Genomic DNA, 24,552 nt, shown 5'->3' with positions numbered 1-24,552 from the left:
TAGCGCACACATCAGATGCATATGGCTGTTTGTATGCAGCCCCACTCCAAGAACCTTCCCACTTCACATTCCGAGCTGCTATTCAGTTATATATAAATTCAATCACATGCTTCCGTTTAAACATCTTCCTATCCCCCCGACGACCCCACCCTCCTCCTCAGTCAGCATCTCTAGCCCCTCCCTCACTGGGTCGCCGTGTCCCCTTTATTCGGTTAACTGCGCCTGCGCACACCGGTCGCGGTTGCCCGGCGGCGGCCGTTCAGAATGTCGAGGGCGCTAGGAGGCGGGGGAGCAGTCCCTCCCTCCGGCGGACGCGCAGCGGCAGCCGCTGCTGCGGGAGGAGAGGAGGCGGCGCCTGTGTCGGCGCTAGAGGTTGTGTCCTTCCTGGGGAAACTCCTGTGCGCAGTCGCGGCACTGAAGGCGGCTCTCTACCTGATCCGCAGAGTCTGTCTAACGATGGCCTGGAAGTCTGGAGGCACGAGCCACTCGGAGCTCATCCACAACCTCCGCAGTATGTGTGCGCGCCCGGCTCGGGGGAGAAAGAAAAGAGTGGGAGGAGGCAGAGGGAGGGGCCAGGGCGCGTGCTGCCCATTCTTGAAACCCGACGCAGGCATGCACCCATTAGCTCCCGGCCGTTGCTAGGGAGTGACCGCTGGGATTCTTGTGGCCCTCCGCGTCGTGCGCTGGGGCGGGGAGGGGGGGAGGGAGGGGGAAGAAAAAAAGCCAGCTGTTACTGGGGGAACATCTGGAGACTTAAAGCGGGGGCGGCGTGAACTTTCCCGCTCACGGCTGCTTTGTGGGCTGTGTTCGCTGCCAGGCGGGCGTGTCTCTTGCTGCCGGAAAAACCCTGTTTTGAAGGGCAGTGTCCGCATAGCTTCGCTGCCAGGCCCGGCGGTGGGAGTAGCGCCCGGAGCCTGCCTCCCGCGAGCCTTGGTTTCTTTGCTCTTCTCGTGGGATTTCTTCTTCGCCTGGCGTTCAGCTCTTCTTTCTATATACGGGTCTAGGGATCTTTAGGACTGTGGCATGTGCGGTGTGAGGCTGCGCATACGTAGTTTCCTGAACTCTGGTCCACTGTTAATGCATGTGCCTTAAAAAAAAAATGTAAGGGTTCCAGATGGTAGATCTTTGGGCAGATTTAAGTTTCTAGTCCGTGAGGTGGCCGAAGAGAGGAGAAAAACTTTAAAGTGCTTTTAGGAAAGCGTGGCCGTTGGCCTGTCTCTTCTGTCACTTGCTTTATTACGCAACGTTTCCTCTCTTAGAGTTGAGTCTTATCAGTTATTATAATTTATTTATTTATTTTATTTATTTATTTATTTATATTTGGATTTATATCCCGCCCTTCTCCCGTAGGACTCAGGGCGGCTGACAATCTATTTAAAATACATACAAAACAATACAAATTTGATCTTCGATGGCTTGAGCTGCTATCCCTTTTTGTCGAGAATAAACGTGTTGCACGTTGTCATATATAATAAGGATAGGTAATGCAATTGTAATAAAACTTAGCTTGGCAGAATTTGGGAGTTTAAATGCATCCTGCGAACTTCCTCATTGTTCAGGGCTTTTTTCAGAGAGAAGGGTCATCAGGATTTCCAGATCTGCCTTAAATAAATAGTATTTTGGGGTAATTCGTTATGAAAAATTAAAGTTTATGTTTACAGGACTAAGGTAAACATTAAGATTCTTGCTCTTCCATGCAGTGACATATTCAGCACAAATAAATTTGTCGTAATAATAATGTCTTTTGAAATTGGGAAAGACTGTGATACTTTATACTCGAATATCTGCATTTTCCACAATATAGAAGTAGTAGTAGATATTACTTTATTACTTTTACCCTTGATGCTGTAGGAATAAGCTAAAAGCTGCTTGTAGTATTAATGGGGTTTGCAGAGTGACCAGTTGCTAAATTGAGCTTAATATTTGCTTCAATATTTGGTGAATTATGGGCAGTCCTTAACTTATGACCCCAAATGGGACCAGGACGTTGGTCACTAAACAATGCAATTGTAATGTGAGAAATCACATGACCGCATTGCTTAGCAACCACAATCCTCATTCTGTTGTTGTGAGCTTCTGAGGCAGTGGTTCTCAACCTTTTTAATGCCGCGACCCCCAACCGGTCGTAAGTCGAGGACTAAACCGGTCGTAAGTCGAGGACTACCCAACCGGTCGTAAGTCGAGGACTTTCCCTGCCCGGGAGCGCCGCACATGCATGGTTCCGCCCCCTGCGCCGACCGAGGCGTAGCTGGCAAGCGGCAGAGACGGAGCAGGCCGACCACCAGCTGGCCCAGCTCAAGGGAGGTAAGGCACCCGCCAGAAAAGGGGAAAAAATGGCGGACAGCCTTGCTTGGCGACCCCTGTGAAATGGTCGATCGACCTCAAATGGGGTCGCGACCCATAGGTTGAGAACCACTGTTCTGAGGTAAGGGACTGCCTCCAACTCCCTCCTCCTTCTTATTTTCCCTCCATCTCTGCCCTCTTAACTGCGCAGTCTTGTGGTCCAACAAGCAGCTCAAGAGCTGCATAGCCACCCAAGTTCATTCTCAATTGCCCTCTCCAACATGCAGCCCACCCCAGCAGATCAGTGCAAGTAAGAATGCTAGCCAATGGAGAAGCCAAAAATGGCTTCACCCAATGGGAAAACTTTGGGGGGTGGGGGTGGCTTAGGAAGCCACATGTAACCAGTGTTAATTGGAAAAGCTGAGCCATTGCTGCCTTTTCCTTTTCCTTTACAGCAGGAAAAGCATTTCCTTTAAGACAGAGGCCCCCAACCTTTTAGGCATCAGGGATCGTTTCTGTGGGGAGAGGTTTTTCCGGTGGACTGGAGGGAGCATGGTTTCATGTGCTACCTGCATCCCATGGCTGGGGCTTCGCTTGTTTGTGCGGCACGGTTTCTCGGCTTGGTGCCGGTTCACAGACCCGGGGTTGGGGACCTCTTCTTTAAGAAGCATGATGCAGGAATTCAGTTCATACCTGAAGATGACCTTTTAGGGACAGATACTTGGATTGGGAGATAAAGTGGCAATGGTGGTCTATGGGAAAAGCTCTGGGTGGGAGGCTGTATTTATTTTGGTATTAAGCCCCAGTCATACGTTCATTGACTGCAAGGAGCCAATAGCCTGAACCCTCTTCGAGATTTTTCTTCCAAATTGGAGGGTTGAAGGGGGCGTGGGCAGAGGAAGTGTGGAACTTTGACTCCAATTTAGTTTGCCTCGTTCCTTTGGATTTTCCTTTGGCAGCAGTTTTTTTAAAGAGGGCAACTTAATGTCTGCAGACATAGACTAACCATAGGGTTGGAGGAGAGGGAACGCTGTTGCTTTTATTCTGGAAAAACCCAATAGGCAAAATGAGGGTTTGAAAGAGGGATGCAAAGGGACAGGAAAAATCAGGTGGCAAAGTCAGATCCTACTTTGAGACAGTTCTGCTGGATCCTTTCCTTGCAATCCCTGTCCATGGATATAGCCAAGATGGTTTTGGGGTACGCTGTAGCTCTGGAACTATTTGCTGCCTGCAAGGCAGAATGCACAATGGCCAAAAGGGCAGATATAATGGAGATGGATGGGGGGGAGTTGCAGCACTCTTGTCGTTGTAGGTGTGGGCATTCTGCCAATCACCCAAATTTTGATCATGTGATGGGGGGGGCACTGCAATGGCTGTAACTTTTCTTCCATCTTTCAGTTTATAATATTTTATTAGATTATAGAATAAAATACAAAAATACAAAAGCAAATAATAGGACACAGTGGAGAGGGAAAGGGGAAAGAAAAGTGAGGAGGAGAGGGGAAAAGAAAAGGCATTGACTTCCGACTTCCTCTGTTGCAGTAGAATAGAGCATTAACATCGAAACTCAACTTTTTACTTTTCCATAATAGTATAAACTAGCGAGCCATTTCTATAATAACAAATCAATCTAATCAGTAAAACCCAAAATCAAAGTTTCATTTTTTTCCACCTCAAGCGTAAAGTCCGGAAGCAGTCTCCAAGTAGAAACAAAAGTACTTATATTCTTTTCTTTAATTGAAACAGTCAATTTAATCATCTCTGCCAACTCTATCAGCTTCTGTAGCCATTCGTCCATAGTGGGAATCTAACTATCTTTCCTTTTTTGTCCGTACAGTAGTCTTGCTGCCATCAACATATATAAAATCAAAGTTCCAAATTTTTTTTCCCAAGTCTTTTTCCGTTGAGCCCAAAAGAAAAGTTTCTGGTTTCATCTTTATCTTCACTTTAAGAATTTTCTGTATTAAGATATGAATCCTACTCCAATATTTCTTTGCTTTACCACATGTCCACCATAAATGAGAAAAAGTCCCTTCTTTACATTTACATTTCCAGCATTCATTTGAAATACCTTTATACATTCTAGATAATTTATCTGGTATTAAATACTAGTAATACATCATCTTATAACATTTTTCTTTTAAATTATAGTTTACTATGTATTTTAAACTTTTTGTCTACATGCTCCCCCATTGTACAGACACACTATGATCAACTGGGTTATTATTTCAGGGATATTTTCTTACCAGATTCCTCAATACCTTCAATAATAACTAAACTTTTAATGTACTGCCTTCACTGGAAAAATCCTTTAAAATTCAGGGAGATATTCAGAGATGCATCTGCCTTGAAAATAGCCAATATTGAATTTTATAGCACAGTGGTTCTCAACCTTTTTAATGCCGCGACCCCAACTGGTCGTAAGTCGAGGACTAAACCGGTCGTAAGTCGAGGACTAAACCGGTCGTAAGTCGAGGACTAAACCGATCATAAGTCGAGGACTACCCAACCGGTTGTAAGTCGAGGACTTTCCCTGCCCGGGAGCGCTGCGCATGTGTGGTTTCGCCCCCTGCGCCGGCCGAGGCATAGCTGGCAAGCGGCAGAGACGGAGCAGGCCGACCACCAGCTGGCCCAGCCCAAGGGAGGTAAGGCACCCACCGGAAAAGGGGGAAAAATGGCGGACAGCATTGCTTGGCGACCCCCATGAAATGGTCGATCGACCCCAAATGGGGTCCTGACCCACAGGTTGAGAACCACTGGTATAGCACAATCAAACATCAGGAGTTGATCACAAGAATTTTTACAGCATTTTGTATTATGTCATATAATGTTTAATGATAATTTTTATGATATAAAACTTTGATAAAATTTACCAAATATCAGTTCCATCAAAGGAATTGAAGGTTCTAGATTCAGGATTTTGTATGTAAGCAGTTTGAGGTATCTTGGTCCAAAAAGTCTTGCCCTACAATGCACCATTTTGCCCAATTAAATGTTACAGATTCAAAAGTTTTAATAGTATATAGATTTAAAAGTTATAGAATCTATTAATTTTGAAAATATTGGTAGTAACCCCAGTGATTAGATATATATTGGAAGCTCACATACTGTACATATGTAGGCAAACAATTTGAAGGTTTTTTTAGGAACTGAATAATCATTAACATAAAATATAAATTTTCAACTCTTCTAACCTATTTACATCTCACAAAAGCATAGGAATATTTATTAAAACAAACCTAAATAATCCTTTGGTATAGAGTACCAAATTGATAGTAATAACAATGACTTGGAAGTTCTGCTAAAAGTAAAGAACTGTACTGTAATATGGATCATATGTTACGTAGCTATAATCTTTGCCATGTTAATACAAGATTGGTATTATAAATTAATTATTTTAAGGAGAAGCTTAATGCTTTCCTTTCCTTGAGTAGTTTTTAATGTTTAAAACATTACGTTTTTTCTTTCCTGAGTAGTTTATGTTGCACATGGCAGCTATTGTACCAGGATACTTCAGGCTCAGTGGAATCTGAGTCCTTGTGTGAGATATGAAACAAATATTATTTATAGAAGATGGTCCATAGCTCAGTTCATATTCATATAGTCCATATTCTTTGCAGACAAAAGTTCTCAATTTCAGTCCTTGTCATAGTAACTTTAAAGACTAGATAGCAGAAAATGTAAAAGTTCTCTGATATGTATTATAGTAGATAACTATAAACTTAGTTTGAATATAAACAATCTCATGTTTTAATGTTGCAGAAATCATTATTTCCTGAATAATATGGGCTATACTTTATAGGGATAGAAGCAAACTTTTATCCATCTTAAACTGTGGAAACCAATTCAAGAGGCAAATATCACTGGAACAAATAAGAAGCTGTATTTCCTAAATGAGACATGCATAGCTATTGTACATAGTCACAGACATACCGGTATTTTAAAAGCCACCTCTTGTTGCAACTATATTCTGAATCTTTTATATATTTCCCCAAAAGAAATGATGGGTTGCAACTGGAATATGTTTCATATCAGCAATTGAGTTGGGTAGACACCAACATAATTTAATTTTTTCTTTTGAAGTGCAGAATATAGATTATATCAATTGCTCATATCTTCCTCAATGGGAATGCTGTTGATATTTTTTTAGTGAATGTTGTAATGAGATAATGAGCCATTTATGTATTTGATTTATATCACTGCTCAGCTTATGAAAGCAGCTGTTCTTTGGAATACTAAACTGAAAAAACAGTGATAACAGATTAGATTTACTTGGCTTGATATTAATAATAATCTGTGGTTTTGTATATATTTTATATTGGATTATGTAAAAGTAACATTATTTGCATTTTTCCTTGATGTATTTATTTCATTTCATTGTTATTCTATGTATTTGAATTTTGTTTGCTTAATACAATCAATTTTGTATTTCTTTATATGAGCTGCAGCTGTGTCTGTGTCATTTGCAGCTCTCAGAATCTGTGGGCAATAGAATGCAGACTGAAACATTCTGGAGGCTGAACAGAAAGGCTGAACATATGGAGAAAACAAGAACAAGGAAATCAAATGGGCATCAGAATAGACTATGCTAGCAAATGGAATGTACTGTATCAGAATGTTATTCTGGTACAATGGGGGCAGGCATTATGGACAGTTTTAGAGGCTAGGATCAAGCATTTTTTAAAGTTTTTTTTTAATTTTTGTAATTGTTTTTGTATTTATAATTATATATTTGTATATTTTACCTCACTGTAAGCTGCTCAGAGTCATCTTGAATTGCAAGATGAGCGGTAAATAAATTTAATAATAATAAACTGTAGTGCTGCTGCAGAAACCTAGCAAACTTCTAAATAAAAGAGTTAAAACTAGGAAAATTTATTAAAGTCTTACAGTGCCTTAAAGAACAAATAAAGCGGCAGGTTGAAAACTGGCAAGCATTGTTCCTCTAAATCATTCATTGTTCAGAGGCCAGACACTGTGATTCCAAAGAACAAATGAAGCCATAGACCGGAAAAACATTTCACCAACTCTTCTGCTCTCTGTTACTCTGAAAGCAGCTGCAAATCATACCGGATTTCTGCCAGTGTGATGCCTTCAAATATCAATGGCATATTGACAACAGCAATGAAAACAGTACCTTCTCAGAGACGTCTGAGGGCCTCATGTGTTTGGACCATATTATTTTTTCTCCATTTCAGAACCCCAAATATGAGCAAAGGAAGAAGCCAGCCAGCTGAGCTTTTTTTTTTTTTTTACTAGCTACCTTATGGGAGGAATGTTGATTTCCCTCTTTTTTGTACTTTCATTCATAAATGTTGATGTCATTTCTAAACTGATTTTGAAATATTTGAATCTGAAATATATGTGTGTGTGTATAGTATGTACACAGACACTATATGTCCACGTGTTTAAAAAATAAGTAGTTTACTGCACTATCAGTGGCACAATCTCAAAGGTTCTTGATTCATATTATTTTATAAAAACTAGTTTCAAAACACTAGAAGTTTCTTTTCTATATTTTGCACATAAATTGATGTAAAAATAATAGAATTTTTGCTGGCTATATTTTTAGGTGCTATGATTATAAAAATGTAGTTTGCCTAAAATCCACCAGAGGCTTCTTAAGAATAAATGTTTGTGTAGATATATTTTAGCATTTCATATAGTATATAAACCATGGATGCAGCTGAAATTTTAATAGCATTAACATCATTACATTTTGACTAAAATCTTCCTTTTTTTCAGAAAATGGAATAATCAAATCAGATAAAGTATTTGAAGTAATGCTTGCCACAGACCGAAGCCATTATGCAAAATGCAACCCATATATGGATTCACCTCAGTCAATAGGTATATATATATTCTGTTAGATTAACTATCTAAATGTTTGATTTTCTTAAAGATTCTGAATCTAAGTTTGCTTTCTGCATGCTTCAAAAATGTATCATGGTTTTAGGGGGAAAAAGGTAAAATAACCAGAGAATATATTTACTACAAATTACTAATGGGGAAAAACAGTGGAGGAAGAACATAATATAAATTTGTGGAAAGTAATATCATAGTGTATGAGTGTTGAAATTTATTTTCTAGATAGTATTGGAACTCATTTTTCCAGCCCCCAAATTAATTATTTAGAATTCATGCTTCCAAGTGGTTATAAAAATTATATGAGATACCAGATTTGTCAATGGCACTTAGTCATCATGACCAAATTCAGTCTCTTTGTTCTGAGGCAATATATTTCTGAATGTGTGGAACATATAGCATAGCAAATCATTATCTTCATGTTCTGCTTGTGAATTTCTTTTATTCACGAATATTTTGTCTGTCACTGTGGGAAGCAAGAAGCTGGAAAAAATGGATTCATAATCTAATAGTCATGAGAAACTTCTACTTTTATTGATATAACTTGATTTCTTTGATTGCAAATTCTATGTTCTTGGGTATTCGCCTTTTGTAACTAAGAGATGAAAGTATGGGCTAGATTAATGCATTGCACTTAGCTATACTGTAATTTGTTTGATTTTGATTTAGTGTGTATAAAACTAGTCATTATGGTAACTATGGTTTATAGCAGGCATGTCAAACTCGCGACGTCGTGCGACATATCGGAGCTTTTTCGCCATTGCCGGCAATGGGGTGGGCGCGGCTCCGGTATGATGAAACCAGCCCGCGGGCCGGCAGTTTGACACCCCTGGTTTATAGTACTTAGCCCAGTGTGCAAACGAGTCAGTGGGGACTCAGTGTAGTTAATATAACTTCTCTTTAATGATCACTTTTAAATTATGTTAAAAGTTATAATTTAATAATTATTTAAATTATTTAAATCTAGGTTCCCAACAAAAGTGTGTGGTTTCAGCTGTGATTGGGTTTGCAATACTGAAACAAAAGGAAAAAAACTTTCTCAATATTCACAACCTAGTTCAGGAGCAAAACTAAGTCTAGGCAAGACATAATGGTTCAGTGAACTTTATAATGCTCTTAATGGGCTTGACTAGCATACCTCAGGAAAAGCTTTTTTCCCATACTCATATTCTCCATTGAAGTATCTGGAGGAGAATAAACTATATATGGAGGTTTTTTAATTAAAGAACCAAAATTAGTGCCTTCTCATACAGAACCAGAAACTTACAGATTTCAAAATTATTTTAAGCTGTTTGCTTCTTCAAAATCAGGTAGTATTGGACAAATCCTTTACTGTACAAAGTGGGAACAATAGAATAGTTACAGAAAGATTTTTTTTTTATAACACCAGCAACATATATCGTGGAAAAGTGACTATATGGGAAGTATAAGCTGTTTTTGCTGTATGAATTAGAAGAGTGATTGCATTCCTTCATTGCAAGGATCTATTGTTTCTTTGACTGAGTTATTCAACAAGTCTGTGCCTGGAGTCACACATTGTGTTAAGTCAAAGTGTGATTTGTTTGGTTTGTATAAAATATATAAATCCAATATATAAATGAACTTTTGTTTTATTAGTATTGGCATTTGATAGTGGTAGATTTCTTTAATGCTATAAACATAGACTTTCAATGTGGTGATAGGTGGGGGTAAATGCCAACACATACATCATGATATTTCACAAAAGACAAAATATATATAAATGCATCAGTTATGATCCAGTTGCATAATCACTTGTATGATGATGTATGTATTTTTATTTTGATGTCATAGTTTGTAATGAAAGCCTAAGAACAGATGCAAATATAGTAATTTTCATTTTAAGTAATTGGAAATTGCTAACATATGATCTCAAAATTAATTAACTGTTCCCATCCAGAAAAGTTGAAGTTGCTTCTGTCTTTAATTTCAAATTTCTGCTAGTTTACATTTCAAGTCAGTTAATTATTTTTTATAGAGTTGTATATTTATTCTGATAGTTACTGTTCTGAAAACCATTCTTTTTTATAACAACAACAACAACAATAATAATGATGATAATGATGTTGGAAGGGACCTTGGAGGTCATCTAGTCCAACCCCCTGCTCAGGCAGGAAACCCTATACCATTTCGGACAAATGACTGTTCAGTCTCTTCTTAAAAACTTCAAGTGTTGGAGCATTCACAGCTTCTGTAGGCAGGTTGTTCCACTGGTTAATTGTTCTATCAGAAAATTTATCCTTAGTTCTAGATTGTTTCTCTCCTTGGTTAATTTCCATCCGTTGCTTCTTGTCCTGCCTTCAGGCGCTTTGGAGAATAGCTTGACTTCCTCTTCTTTGTGGCAACCTCTGAGATATTGGAACACTGCTATCATGTCACCCCTCGTCCTTTTCATTAAACTGGACATACCCAATTCCAGCCACTGTTCCTTATATACTTTAGCCTCCAGTCCCCTAATCATCTTTGTTGCTCTTCTCTGTACTCTTTCTAGAGTCTCAATATCTTTTTTACATCGTGTGACCAAAACTGGATGCAGTATTCCAAGTGTGGCCTTACCAAGGCATTGTATCAGTGCTAGAATTTCTTTTTAGTATCCTGAATTCATTGCCAAGTATTTATATATACTTATCAGAAAAAAATGTGCTAAAATATGAATTTTCTGTAAACATCTGCCTCCATACCATCGACTAGAATTGGAGCAAATAGTGGAGCCAGTATAGTGAAGAATATTTGGGGCTGAGAGATTTCATCTACTCATCTATTCTGTTATGAAACTGTGTAATTATTTCTCATCCAAATATATGCCGCCACATAGTTGTAATAATAACATGAGAGTGGGTGGAATTGTTGCATTTTCCTTTTAATTCCTGAAGAGAAGGAAAGGTATAAAGGTAATTAAAGAAATAAAAATAATATTTTAAAGTTGTATGCATTTGTCAGGGAAGAATGGTATCAATTACATGTGAAACAGCAAAAAAGAAAAATATGACATTAAGCCTGGAGTATTATATGCAATTATTTCAGTCAATTCCATTGAATTTAGTTTTCAAACAAAGCTTATTTAAATGGAAGGCAAGTTTGTTATTCCCAGTTAGCATGGTTATTTTTGATCTATTTTTATCCCTAAGAAAATAAATGTTATACGATAGTTGTGGAGCTTATTAAATTAAGATAATTTGTTAACCTGCATGTAGATAATGAATAAATGTCCATTTACAGTATATCATTTTTATTTTATCTATAGAAATTAAAACAAAGTGTGAATCATTTCAGAGCCAGTGAAAACAATAGCTAAAATTGTTATTATACCAATTCAAAAGGTTTGGTTGAAAAAAGGTCTTGATTGTTGATACTTGTCTTGATACTTTTTCTGAAGCAATTTCTAATAATACAATTGTTAAAAATACTAATTCTAATAAGTAATAGTTGCTAAAATACAAACATTATGAATATCTTTAAATGAATCATTAAAATCTAGGTGTGGGTAATCAGATATAAGACAAGAAGGTGAAAGTAAAATAACAGCTATGGAAATAGTGTTACATAATATTTCTTTGTAGGAAGCTGAAAAAACATCCTAGAAGAATGTAAGAAGATGCTGTTGCCAAGAAGATTAACACGTTCATGTCCACGAAGTCACTAGGAATTGAGCTTGATTCTGAGACTTTATGAATATTTAGCACAAGAAATAGCAGTACAATATTTCCAAATCTAAGATCACTGTTGTCCAATGATCTTTATTTGTTCTTTCCTGTCACTTAATCATATGGCAGCTGGCTGAAACACAACTGCTAACAGAATCTATTTACTTGAATATGCTTGATATTACTCAGAAATTTTTCTTTGCCTTGTAGGATTTCAAGCAACAATCAGTGCTCCGCACATGGTAAGTCTTAGATTTCTAACTACTACAATTCCATACTTTAAATCTTGCCTCCACATTTTAACTGCCAATTTATTTGCTTTAAAGTAATGAAGGTCTTATGTTAACTTTAAAGACTGATAATTTATTGTTACAGAAGTCTCATGTTATGAGAGAGGATTCATTTAATATTAGAATGTAATGTATGTGTTAATCTTCTAAATTCTGTAGGTCTATTCATTTCAACACAAATTAAAACATGTTCTGAATAGCATATTCTTTGTCCTGGTTTGGAAAGCATTTCCAACTACAAATGTAGTTGGTGGCGGTGTGTCTTTTTCTATCTACTTCTTTTCATTATTTCATCCTGTTCCTCATTCACATCTTAGTTGCCTAAAATTAAAAAGATCTTGGGTACTTCCAAGCAGACAGCATCTACTGATACCAGCCAAAGGCATTGTGCAATTATTGCATAATTCCTCAACAAATTTTCTATGGTTTAATAAAAAGAAAATAGAAGAATAGCAATAGCAATGATACTTAAGATTTATATACCACTTCTTAGTGCTTTACAGCCCCCTCTAAGCAGGTTACAGAGTCAGCATATTGCCCCCTATATTGTCCTCATTTTACAACCTCGGAAGGATGGAAGGCTGAGTCAGCCTTGAGCGGGTGAGAAATTGAACTCCTGGCGGTCAGCAGAATTAGCCTGCAATACTCATTCTAACCACTGCACCGCTACAGCTCTTCTGAAGCTGTAGGAAAACATTAAGTGAGAAAAATAGAAGACGTCTGAAGCTACTTGTAAAATTAATATGATAGCAAGACAGATTGACAATAAAAATACAGTCTAGAAATAATATCTTTTAACATTTCACCAGTGCTTTTTAAAATTGTTTTACTACTTTATGCATTAATAAAGTTTATGTAGTTTTGGGAGAAAATACAAGTAGTCCTTGGGTTATGTTCATTTATTCAACTTTCAAAGTTATGGCAGCACTGAAAACATACTTACAGATGGTCCTTGCACTTGTGACCATTGTAGCATTCCCATGGTCACATGATCAACATTTAGGCGCTTGGTGACTGACTTGCATTTATGACTGTCACAGCATTCTGTGATCACATTCTCCTGTCCTGCACAAACTATCCCTGCTTCAACTCCCCTCATCTGCCTCTTCCCCCCCCCACACCATCTTTTCCCTTTTGGTTGCCTTGCAGAGCATGGTCCAGATGAAGAGACCACTGTATGATGCTGCTGGCACAACCCCCAACTTCTTGTCTTCTCCTCATGTCCCTGGTTGCCAGGCTCCTAGTGTGCTTGTTCCACTTCAGCAGTCTTAGTCTGCTGCCAGTCAAGAGGGTTCTGCACACACTGTGCATTTCTACCCACACAAAGAAGTTCGTATACTGCCCTGAACAAAGGAAGGAGCTCTACTGGGAAGGGAAGGTGCCGGAACACAAATCTTCTGCACCTCACATCTCTGCTGGCCAAGGTGATCTGCCTGCTGGGCAGTGAAGTAATGCCTTTCCCTTGGCTACCTGGCTGCCTTGCCTCTCACAGTACAGTTATCTTCTGGAAATACTCTTTATTGATAGTTTTTGTGTTTTAAACTTTCTTTAGAACATTTTCTCTAGGTCCAGGTTCATTTAGCATTGGTATTTTGCAAGCTTATAAATTCAAATTGGGTAGCTCTAGTTCAGGGGTAGTCAACCTTGGCTCTTTTATGACTCGTGGACTTCAACTCCCAGAATTCCTGAGCCAGCTAAGCTAAGCTGGCTCAGGAATTCTGGGAATTGAAGTCCACGAGTCATAAAAGAGCCAAGGTTGACTACCCCTGCTCTAGATGGAAAGGGAAAAGGAGATTTTAGAAGTACTCTTTTCTTTCAGTTGGCAAACTGCTGTGGATTTAGAGTACACATTTCAGATGTAATAGTACAGCCCAGGTCTTACATTTGATGTGCTTTTAAAATGCATTTAATTAATAATTGAATTTTATTAGTTTGCCTTGAAAATTTAATGTACAAACTATAATATTTCAGGTATTTATCTGTTTGCTCTAATTGAAATACTGTTTTCTTTTGAGCATTTAAATCTTTATAAAAACAGATTTTGTGGTGGGCAGAATAAAAGTAAAATAGTTTTTTTATTCTTTTTGGTTAGCATGCATATGCTCTAGAACTTCTATATGAACAGTTACATGAAGGAGCCAAAGCCCTTGATGTAGGATCTGGAAGTGGTATTCTTACTTCATGCTTTGCCCGGATGGTGAGAAATTTGATTTTATCAAATAAATGAAATGTTTTGCTGTTGTTAATCAAAGAGTAATTACTTTATGTTTTAATTTTTAGAGATCTTTAGAAAACAGTTACAGGGGTTTAGTTTTTAAAATTATAAGTGTTTTTGTACTTTGACTAGCTGTACCCAAGTTATCTTGTCTACAAAATATTGCCTTCAAGAAAGTGCATGAAACTGGAATAGCGAAAACCAGCTAATTGACTTTAAAAAATTAATCTCACCTAATAGTTGAAGTTTTTGAAAAGGAAAAAATCCTAAAAAATAAATAGTAAGAAATTACAAGTAATTTATGCACTAAAGTGGTATTTAGTATCTCATTTAAAACATTTCAGATGAAGACAGCAAACAGGCAATTGATTTGCTGTCCAGTACATTGTAAGGCATCTGTTGGTCTCCTGTGATAGTAATCTGTAGACTTGGAAACTACATCTAGCTACATCTACTGTACATTTATCTTTAGTAATAACTTCAAATGTTTAATTTTACCTAGTCTTTCTTTTGTTTGTTCTCTAGAAAAATATAAGAACTATTTCTTTTATCAGTTGAAGCCAATTGGTACCCTTATCACATCTTTCAGTGGCATCTGTGTGGGGGCAAGGAAGGCTGACAAGGATATATGTAACTGGCAACATATTTCACCAGTATGAATAATAATCTTTTTGATTTTGTTTCAGGTTGGTCCCAAAGGACAAGTTATAGGAATTGATCATATTAAAGAATTAGTTGATGACTCAATAAATAACGTCAAAAAGGATGACTCTTTATTGCTGTCTTCAGGAAGAGTGAAACTAATTGGTAAGCACTGGAGAATATTACAATGAAATAAATACAGGTTACTTGCATAGTATAGATAATTTTGTGTTTATGAATTAGGTTACATTCTCTTGTTCTTTATTTTTTTAATTAAATTTATATAACTACCTGATCAGAAAGATTCAGGATGGCATACAGATAAAAAAACAAAACATAGAAATATAGGAATGTTAACCATTTTTTTCAAAAATAGCAAAAAATTATCACACACAAGTCAATTACACAAAATGAAGACAGCCAGAGTAATCACTGAAAATAACACTTCCTGACTAAAGGAGGAGGGGAACAGCTAGTTTTAAGTGTTGGGGCCATCTGAATTTTGCAGGAAATGCTCTTCCTTAAGGCAGACATAGCAACATGGAGAAAACTCCTAGTGTTCCCAAATGACACTATTTAAGAAATGATATAATCACATCTCAAAGACTGTGGAGTTAAACAGCAATTAGCTGTTGACCATTTTTTTTTTTTTAAAAAGAACTGTTACCAAACAATCATTATGAACTTCTGTGTCCTCCATCTCTTGACAATTATATCTTGCAGAGCACTTGAAAAACTTTCTTTTTCACAAAAAATTAGTCAATAAATACTTAAACAAGGTTATTTATTCCTTCTGGCTAGTATTGTGAGTTAAAACAGACAAGGACAGAGCTTATAGATTGTAAGTTATATTTATCTATGAAACTTATCCATATGATCTTAGGAAAGTACATTATGTTAGAAATATTTATACCATGATATTCTCCAACCTTAATCATTTGCATTATGAATTCTAATTGGTAATGCTATCAAAAATTAAATGGCTATTTTTTTTACTACATTTGAAGTTTCATTTCAATTAATTTTGATATTTCATAAAAATATTTAACCATTTAAGTAGAAATTTAGTGCTTTGATTAATAACATTAATTTTTTGTCCTATTTTTCTTTCAGTGGGGGATGGAAGATTAGGACATCCAGAAGAAGCTCCATATGATGCTATTCATGTTGGAGCTGCTGCACCTGTTGTACCACAAGCAGTAAGTAATATGTTTATGTATGTGTGTGTGAGAGAGAGAGAGAGAAAGAGAGAGAGACAGATATATGTACTTTGTACCAAATCTCTTAAATGAAGAGGGTTAAGAATTTGCTTACACATGGTTTAAATATGTTTAATTGATTTCTTGATAGCATAAACATATTGTAGAGATATACATTTAATTAGATATACTAAACTTATTAAATCATGTTACTGGAATTTGAGGCTATAATATGTTTGAGTTTTAAAAAGCTGCTAGAAGCCCAGGCCCAAATTCCATTCATTTTTATATAGGTTCATGAATAAGATAAAGATTCTACAAGTTGCTTCCTACTTTTTTTTTTCTTTCCCAAAATGTATATTTCAACTATAATGGGGTAAAGAATAGAAAGGGATTGAGCTGTTCTTCTAATCTTATTAGGCCTGAAAACCATTTCAGTCAATTTTGCGCTACAGTAATGGAGGAATTATTGTTTTGCAGTTCTACATATTGCAAGATTGTTGCTTTTATACATTGTGGTATTAATATTTTTTAAAATTTATAGCTTATAGATCAATTAAAACCTGGTGGAAGGTTAATATTACCTGTTGGGCCTGCTGGAGGAAACCAGATGCTGGAACAATATGATAAGCTAGAAGATGGCAGTGTCAAAATGAAGCCTCTGATGGGAGTGATATATGTGCCTTTAACAGATAAGGAGAAGCAGTGGTCCAGGTGGAAATGATTTTCAATTCAACTTTCTTCTTCCACATACTTGCGTATACAAGGTGAAACGGTCTTGATTCTTAAGAGGGTAACTTGCCACTGCATCATTTGTTGTCACTACTGCTTTGTGCTTGATTATGCATTGGAAGCCTTGCATTGCTGCATAACCATGCAGTTTTTTTAGTGTGCAACATTAAAAGGTTAAAAAAAAAAAAGAATTGCATGGATTGCATGTTATTTCAGTTTAATTTATTATTTCTTTAAATTCTACAGTGTAAGCTAAATAATAATCTCCATTGCTTAAAGGTATTCCCTAAATTTAAAGTTCTTTTTTCTTAGGTCTGATTTCAGCAGAGAGGAGAAAAAAAGTAACGGTTACTTTGGTAACCTCTGTAGGTTTAAAAAATAACTCAATTTATTTCCCAGTCATTAAAAAATTAAACATAGCTCAGAAATCTAGAGGAAACAACACAAATGATAAATTCTAATTTCAACTAAACTGATTTTAGAGAAACATGTTATGCTTACAAAAACGGTTGAGCCGAATTCTTTATATTAGCATGTATCAGAATATTTCTTTTAAGTGTGATGAATATTGTTTGATCTTCTTCAAACAGACAGATTGTTCTTCCTGTTCAACTAAGTTTTTTTAAATAATTTATGATTTGTCCAAGCTTGCTAATTATCCAGTAATACAGCACAGACATAAGTATAGTCAGCATTAAACACTTGCCAGTTATTAATTTATAAATAAGTAAATCAGTCTCACTTTGCTACTGGCAGAGAAATGATATAATATTGACTTTTGTACCAGTTGTAAAGCGCCTGTGCTCAATGAATGATTGAAATGCATAGCAGTTAAATTTACTAAAAGTTCAGCAATTGTAAATACTAAATGTACTAGTACATTTTATGCGATTCCATGTTCAGATATCTAAATTCTGTGGAGCAAATTAATCATTGTTCTATGCGTAAAATATATCTGTATCCTATGCTTGAAGCTACAACACAGGAGAATCCTGTGACAGCAGTGGAAAATGACGAATATGGTATTGCATTCCTTTCTCATTGATGTGCATTGGTCCTTCCATGCTTTTACACCTAGTGCAGGCTTGTAAGTTCTCATTTATTTCAAAGCTTAGCACCTGCCTAATATCTTTTCATAACCAAGTTACTTCCAAGTATATTTTTTCTTATTGTTGCTAGAATTAATTCTCTGTACGGTGGGGGAAGGGGACAAGCCTATACATGTCTATTTTAGGTAACACTACTTCACTTCGTTATAAATAAGTACTGGTGACAGATGGTGCTCTCATTCGTCCTTCTGCTCTCAGTTGCATATCTGCTTATAACATCACGACTGGTCTTAGGCCAGAATAGGCATTTTTGAAATATTCTGTTGTAACTTGGAACAGTAACTAATAAGGGGGAAAATATGGAAAAGAGAGCAAGAGATAGCAAATCTCTATTTCTGTAGTAGTTATATGGGAGATTGTTGTCAAATCTCTTTACACAGAAAATTATTGCTTTATTTTATGGAATTGTGAAAGTGGTTTAAATAAAGCTTTTCTGAGTCATACAATAGAAATATCTAATTTTCATGAAAACTTGAGCCAGAATCTTTTTAGCTTATTGAAGACTAACAGTAAGCCCAGGTTGGAAGTTAAGTACCAAATTTTTTATAGATAATCATCTGGAGATTATTAAATTATAAAAATACTACAACATCCATTAATTCAAATATTGTTTAAAGAACTTGGAAACCAACCAACTAGAAGATCTCTTTACAGAATATCAGTGTATACTATGGAAGAAAAACCTACCAGCCAATGTAGTGAAGAAAATAGCTAGGCTTTACTATAATAGTTCATGAAAATATTTGACTATGGCATGGGTAAACTGGTTAGTAGATTGTTTCTATTTCTCTTAATCTCCAGTAACAAACTTCCTGCCATGTATCAGCTCAAAGCTTTGTCACAAGACCTACTAGGTTTGGACTAGTCACATATTAATTTCTCTAATCCCAAAGATGTTTCTCACAAGGCAACTGGACTTTCTTGTTTTTCTTTGAAGACGTTTTGCTTCTCATCCAGGAAGCTTCTTCAGCTCTGACTGGAATTCCCCACCATCCAGTCAGAGCTGAAGAAGCTTCTTGAATGAGAAGCGAAATATGTTCAAAGAAAAACAAGGAAGTCCAGTTGTCTCATGAAAAACATCTTTGGGATAACTATGACCTGGATGACTGAGAATCTCCATAGACATAGTTTCTCTAATATTCTAGTTTAAGGTGGAGAACCTGGTGTCATTTGGGTGTTCTAGGCTGTAGCTCCCAAAAGGCCAACTAAAAAAGCCATGGGAAGATATAAAAATATATTTTTTATTATGTAGCCCAAAACACACAGATGTTAAGGTTGCCTTTACATATCCCACTTTTATGGTGCATTTTATTAGTCATCAAGTAATTTGGAATAACTTCACAAACTTGAAACATACATTTTTTTAGCCAGATTCAACATAAAGTTTTAAACATTTTAATTGAACCACAGCAAAGAGAATTTGAAAAAAATCACATCTTGTGATTTTTAGCTTCTGAATTATACATTGTGCAAAGCAAAACTATTGCATACAGTATGTGGTGACTTAAAAAAATACTAATTTGTACAGAGTCATGGCTACAAGTTACAACCTCAAATCCATAATCCTTCATGCTGCTCCTGCTTTATCTTACCCTTATTGTTTTTTCTCTGATAGCATTCATCATCATTATGTTGCATGTATCTCTGTCTTCCTTCTTTCTTTTTTGTCCTATAATTTGAATCTGAAATTTCCACATTATTCCATCATTTACGCTGCGCTTTTCTCTTCATTGGACCTCCATCTGTGTTTATAATAAATGCCTATGAGAGCTTTTGATTCATAGCTGAAATCTAAGGGTCTGTGGGAAAGAATCTTAATGCAATTTTGAGAAATTAAAATTGTAATATATTGCTCATTTTTCTTGGAGTGACTACTGTCAGTGTCAGTGTATTTGATGCAGTCTTTGTTCCCACTTATGAAAAGATTTTATGTTTCCTTTAGGCCCTTGATGCTTTCTGAATTGCTTTTCTAAAATATAATCAGAAGTGAATTTTCATGCTTTGGGGAAGGAGATCAGCAGAGAATGAAGCCTTTCATTTGATAGACCACACACTCTAGATTCAGCCCTTTGGGTTTTACTGCTGAGTAGATTCAGATGTAAATTGGATTATTGTTTTTTTGAATCTTCGATAATATCCCAGACTATTCATTTTGACAGTGGCAGATTTTGATCACTGACTTTCAGTATTATTTCTAAATGTGAAAATTGCCCCAGATCTCATATTATTGTTGATAGTTATATTTTGAGGCAGAGATATTTTTAAAATGTTATACTTAAAACCTTTTATTTTGGCAGTCTATAGTATCATATGTACTTACCCAGTGGTGTCCACCACTCAAAAAATTGTGATCCCTAGTTTATGTGAATTTGGGAAAGACAAAAAAATTCTTGGAAGTTGGAAGGTGGGTAGTATGAAACCTGCAGCAAATATAAATATCTCCTGAGTGTAATTTTGTTCTATACGTACTGCATTGGACATATTTCAAAATTGTTTTAGATCTCATTCAAAAGCATGAATAGCATCCTTGCACTTCATTGGTAAAAGTTGATGTGATTTTTTTCAACCTTTTGTAATATAGTAACAGTTTAGGTCAGGATGTTATTTTCTCATCTTTCATATCCATTCAGTTATCTCTTTCAATTTGGTTTTACATGTGCTAGTCTGTATTAGTGTACTGTACTTGCAAATATATGCATTTTGGGTTGTGGAATGTATGTGGGTGTATATGCGTATGTGTATATGTCACTTATGTATATGTACACACATGCTGCACGTGTGTGTGTGCGCACATAGACACACATATATATGTTTCTGTGGGCTATTTTATATGTTTGGTACTAACTGTACCAAACTAAACTGTGTAATCATATATTTAATTTATATTTTGAAAAGTATTTAAGGCAGCAGTAATACAAAATCAAGTAAAAGTTTTGGGTCACTATTCCATTTTTTATTGTAAATGGTGTTTAACTTCTCTTACTATAGAAGTTGCACATCCTTGCTTTAAAATCTATCAGTAATATAATTGTTACTTAAACTGGATTGATACTTTATATTTGAATAAGAAAGCCATTTTGCACATTTCATAATATTTTATCATTGAAGTGCATGTAGTGTAACTGGCCATGCTTAGAAGCCATTGTCCTACTGACAATAAAGGTGTCTGTAGCAGAAGGCAAGTAACATTTAAAACCTGAGAGGTTGCAGTTAGAACTAACATTCTCAAAGCAGAGACATTGGGCCATGTTAATGAATAATTTGCTTTTGACAACCAATCCTATTTTATATTATTTAAGATATTGGGGAGCAATGGAGATGGTGGGAGGGGAATAAATTTTTTCTTGCTGCTTTTCTGATCCTTTTCCATGTTAAATATTATTCATCTTATAATAGTTTTCATTCGTGCAGGCAAAATCCAGTTTCTCTAGAGGGAAATAGTTTTATCAAAATTCTGCAATAAAATTTTGAACTCAGATTTCCCATTATGCAGCCTTTTGCACAGGTATTGAGTAATTGGATCATAATTGCAAGTGAATCTCTACTGTAAATGTTCTGCAGATAGCTACAGCATTCATGTCTTCAGAAAAATAAAGGTAGCCACATATTTTTTTAAATTGATGGCAATTTTACTGACTTTACCATGAAGTATATGAAGGGATAGGGACTTATTTTATTTAAAAATCACATTTTGTTTTGTTTAATGTGACTGTTACTTTGATGCTGACCATTTGATTCAGTATGTGAATCTTAATTTTTCAGCAGTATCTGAAAATGAGCTGAATTTTCAGAAATATATGTGAAAACTAGACTTAATTTTTTTCTTTTGGTTTTGCAGGGATGAAATATAAAAGCTACAACATCTGATCCAAACATAGTGTTAACAGTGGACTGCTCATCTCCAATTCTTAAAAAGCTTTTTCCAAATCAACAGCATTGCGGCTTGTTTTGGACCGTGTTACACTGTTATCAGCATGGAAAAGTGGTTTTGTTTTGTTTTTTTTTAATTTTGTAGAGGTTTAATGCAAGTTTGATAATGGACTGATGGAAAAAAATTAAACCTGGGCGAATTGTTTCCTTTCAATATGCCCTTATTTTCATCTGTTAGTGATATATGTCTGCAGATAAGCAGATGTATCTGCAGTTTATCTTCTTTTATTTTTCAATTTGGAAACTTTCTAAACATTTCAGCTCCAGTGTTTGTTCACCAAACTGCTTACCTGCACTTTCTTATGCTATCTGCACACTTAAGATTTGTGTTCAGCTGACTCCTAGATCCTACTAAAATCAGATGCATTTCTTCAAAGCTATCAACATGGTATTATAGACTAGCATGTAGCATATACAATCAGCTGCTTTTCTTCTCACTAAGGAAATCAAACATGTATATACACTTGGAAGCATCAACAAGGCTAACATTTATTTTACGCTGCTGTTCAGGATGGACATAACTAACATAGTTCCCCTCCTTTCCTTGTAGCATAGCTAAGAAATTCATAGCTGAGTATTGTTTCTAGCTGACTTGAAGTATCTGAGTGTAATATAACAATTACTGTGTAAGTTATGTCCTAATCATTGAACAGTTCACAGTGCTGCTTTGCCAAATAAAATCAAAAGCAAAAAGGTGTGGCAAATAATGTTTTCAATAGAGATCTCCTGGGTAGCTGAGAGGTTGCTGAGAATATTTCTACCAAAAGTTCACTTTCCTTCAGAGTTTCTTCAGTGTCCCAGAAAATATCTGCTAGTATTACGAAGAAGAAATAACCCAATCCCATCAACCTTTAACAGATACTGGGATAGAAGTGTGCGCTTTATATTCAACGGTATTCCACATGATAGCAATGTCAATTACATTGATGAATAAGCCTAAACATTTCTATAACAATTTCTGAAGACTTTTGTCTATTTAGTTCATTGAAAAATGAGTATGCACACTTATCATACGAAGCAAGTCCAATGATTCTGATTTTAAAAAGCAATTCAAGTTTATGCCATCTTCATAGCAATAAGGTGCCATTTGAAAAATGTGTGAATACACTAAATAGTTCAACTTAATGTGTTAATACTGTATCATTGCTGTTCTAATTGGGAAGCCATTTTAGTGTATTGCTTTGGACAAAATAATTTATTTGGGATTTGACTAGAATAATTTTGAGAAAAAAAGAGGGTTTTTTAAAAAAAACAATCCTAACTCCAAGTCTTCTGAGAAAGAGAGATGCAAATCCTGCTCTTTCCCTAACTGAATAAAAAGAACTATTCTCCCTCATTTTCATTATCACCAGTTAGAGTGGCAAAACATATTTTATTTAAATAATCCAGTGACCTTCTATAAATAGTTCCATACATTTAATTTATCATGGTTGTTTAACAGTTGATTTGTTCTCAACAACTGAAATTTATGAAGCCATGTAACATAGTCAAATACATAGGGTAGTAAAAAGTAACATGAAATACTTTGGGTGTAGCATCCATTGTTTAATTTTCTAGAACTACTCCCGCATATAATGAATTAACCCTTATTAAATAAATGCTTAATAATTATAGAGTCAGCTTTAAAATGTTACTTAAATTATTGCAAACATGACTTCATATGGCCTTTATAAAACATGAGCTAATGCAGGTTTGGGGAAATGGCTAAGTTTAAACCTTATTAAACACAGATTTTAAATTTAAAAGAGTTCATGTTATTACACATTTCTGAGAAGAAATCTGTGACCAGTCAGAAATAAAGCCAAAAAAAGGGGGGGAAACCCTTTGAGGGAAATAAAGAACTAATTGTTTTGCAGATAATATGAATCATTGTGCAAAATGTTGAAATCTGGAGATGAATATACTGGCATTGTGTCTGTAAGAACTGCTCTTCATGTTTTGGTGTTTAAATCCTCAGCTTACAATTAGTGGCACATATAAAGCATCAGAAAACAGAAGAGGATGGACTCTCCATTACATATAGTCCTACTAAGATCTTTTGTGCTGTATGTGAAAATAGGAAAAAATATACTTTTAGGCAAATCAGTCTTTATTATATAAGGTTTTCTGCTTTAGGTCTGCTTAAATGAGTTCTAATTTTAATCAGTGTTTCACAGTGTGTAATGACTCCTTATTTTCCTACTGTTCTGCAAAATATTTGGTGAACAGTACAGCATAATTTGACAAAGTATTGCATTGAATGTAGGGAGGGCTGACATAGGGAAGGACAATGAATCTTAGTACTGATATATATTAAGCAACAAACACAATCTTGTGTTGATATGGATATGGATATGATATGGATCAATAAAAATAGATGTTATGTTATAATTCTAGCCTTTCCATGTTAGGTTTTAATGAAAAACCTGACTATGGGCACGTCGGAGTACTTTTTGGTGATTCTGACACTCCATTTTAGTGAATTAGGAAGCACATCTTTTTATTACTTAAGAAAAGATACTGCTTTTATAACTAAATAGCACTTTGGATCTGAGAAGGAAAAAGCACATAAAGGTATTTATGTAATACCTCCTGGCAATTTTTTAAAGCAGCTGTGACTTTTCCTGCAATTGTACAATTGCCCTT

The 24,552-nt window shown here is 35.8% G+C and overlaps 1 protein-coding gene across 2 annotated transcripts; it reads left to right on the top strand.

The window, feature by feature from the left end:
- The first annotated feature begins 357 nt into the window (after window positions 1-357).
- PCMT1 (protein-L-isoaspartate (D-aspartate) O-methyltransferase) lies at window positions 358-22,620 on the top strand. 2 transcript variants are annotated; one of them, XM_015815912.2, is made up of 8 exons: window positions 358-511; window positions 8,029-8,133; window positions 12,021-12,052; window positions 14,193-14,297; window positions 15,002-15,122; window positions 16,071-16,156; window positions 16,701-16,870; window positions 21,836-22,620. In XM_015815912.2, exons 1-8 carry the CDS (start codon window positions 457-459, stop codon window positions 21,846-21,848), a joined length of 687 nt encoding a protein of 228 aa, XP_015671398.2. In that variant the 5' UTR covers window positions 358-456; the 3' UTR covers window positions 21,849-22,620. The 2 variants fall into 2 exon arrangements, with proteins under 2 accessions (XP_015671398.2, XP_015671399.2); XM_015815913.2 differs by having other exon boundaries at window positions 16,701-16,923.
- Window positions 22,621-24,552: the final 1,932 nt, after the last annotated feature.

This window comes from Protobothrops mucrosquamatus, unplaced genomic scaffold (genome assembly GCF_001527695.2).
Source record: "Protobothrops mucrosquamatus isolate PMUCROS unplaced genomic scaffold, P.Mucros_1.0 scaffold385, whole genome shotgun sequence".
NCBI classification, from domain to species: Eukaryota; Metazoa; Chordata; class Lepidosauria; order Squamata; family Viperidae; genus Protobothrops; species Protobothrops mucrosquamatus.
The sequence above is the reverse complement of the archived record's forward strand: the minus strand, read 5'-3'. Positions and strand labels throughout refer to the sequence as shown.

Bases quoted from the DNA above. Each gene is read 5' to 3' on its own strand.
- PCMT1 (XM_015815912.2), top strand. From the start codon at position 457: ATGGCCTGGAAGTCTGGAGGCACGAGCCACTCGGAGCTCATCCACAAC. The intron at 512-8,028 runs GTATGTGTGCGC...CCTTTTTTTCAG, and splicing joins GCTCATCCACAACCTCCGCA to AAAATGGAATAATCAAATCA. The intron at 15,123-16,070 runs GTAAGCACTGGA...TTTTTCTTTCAG, and splicing joins AGGAAGAGTGAAACTAATTG to TGGGGGATGGAAGATTAGGA.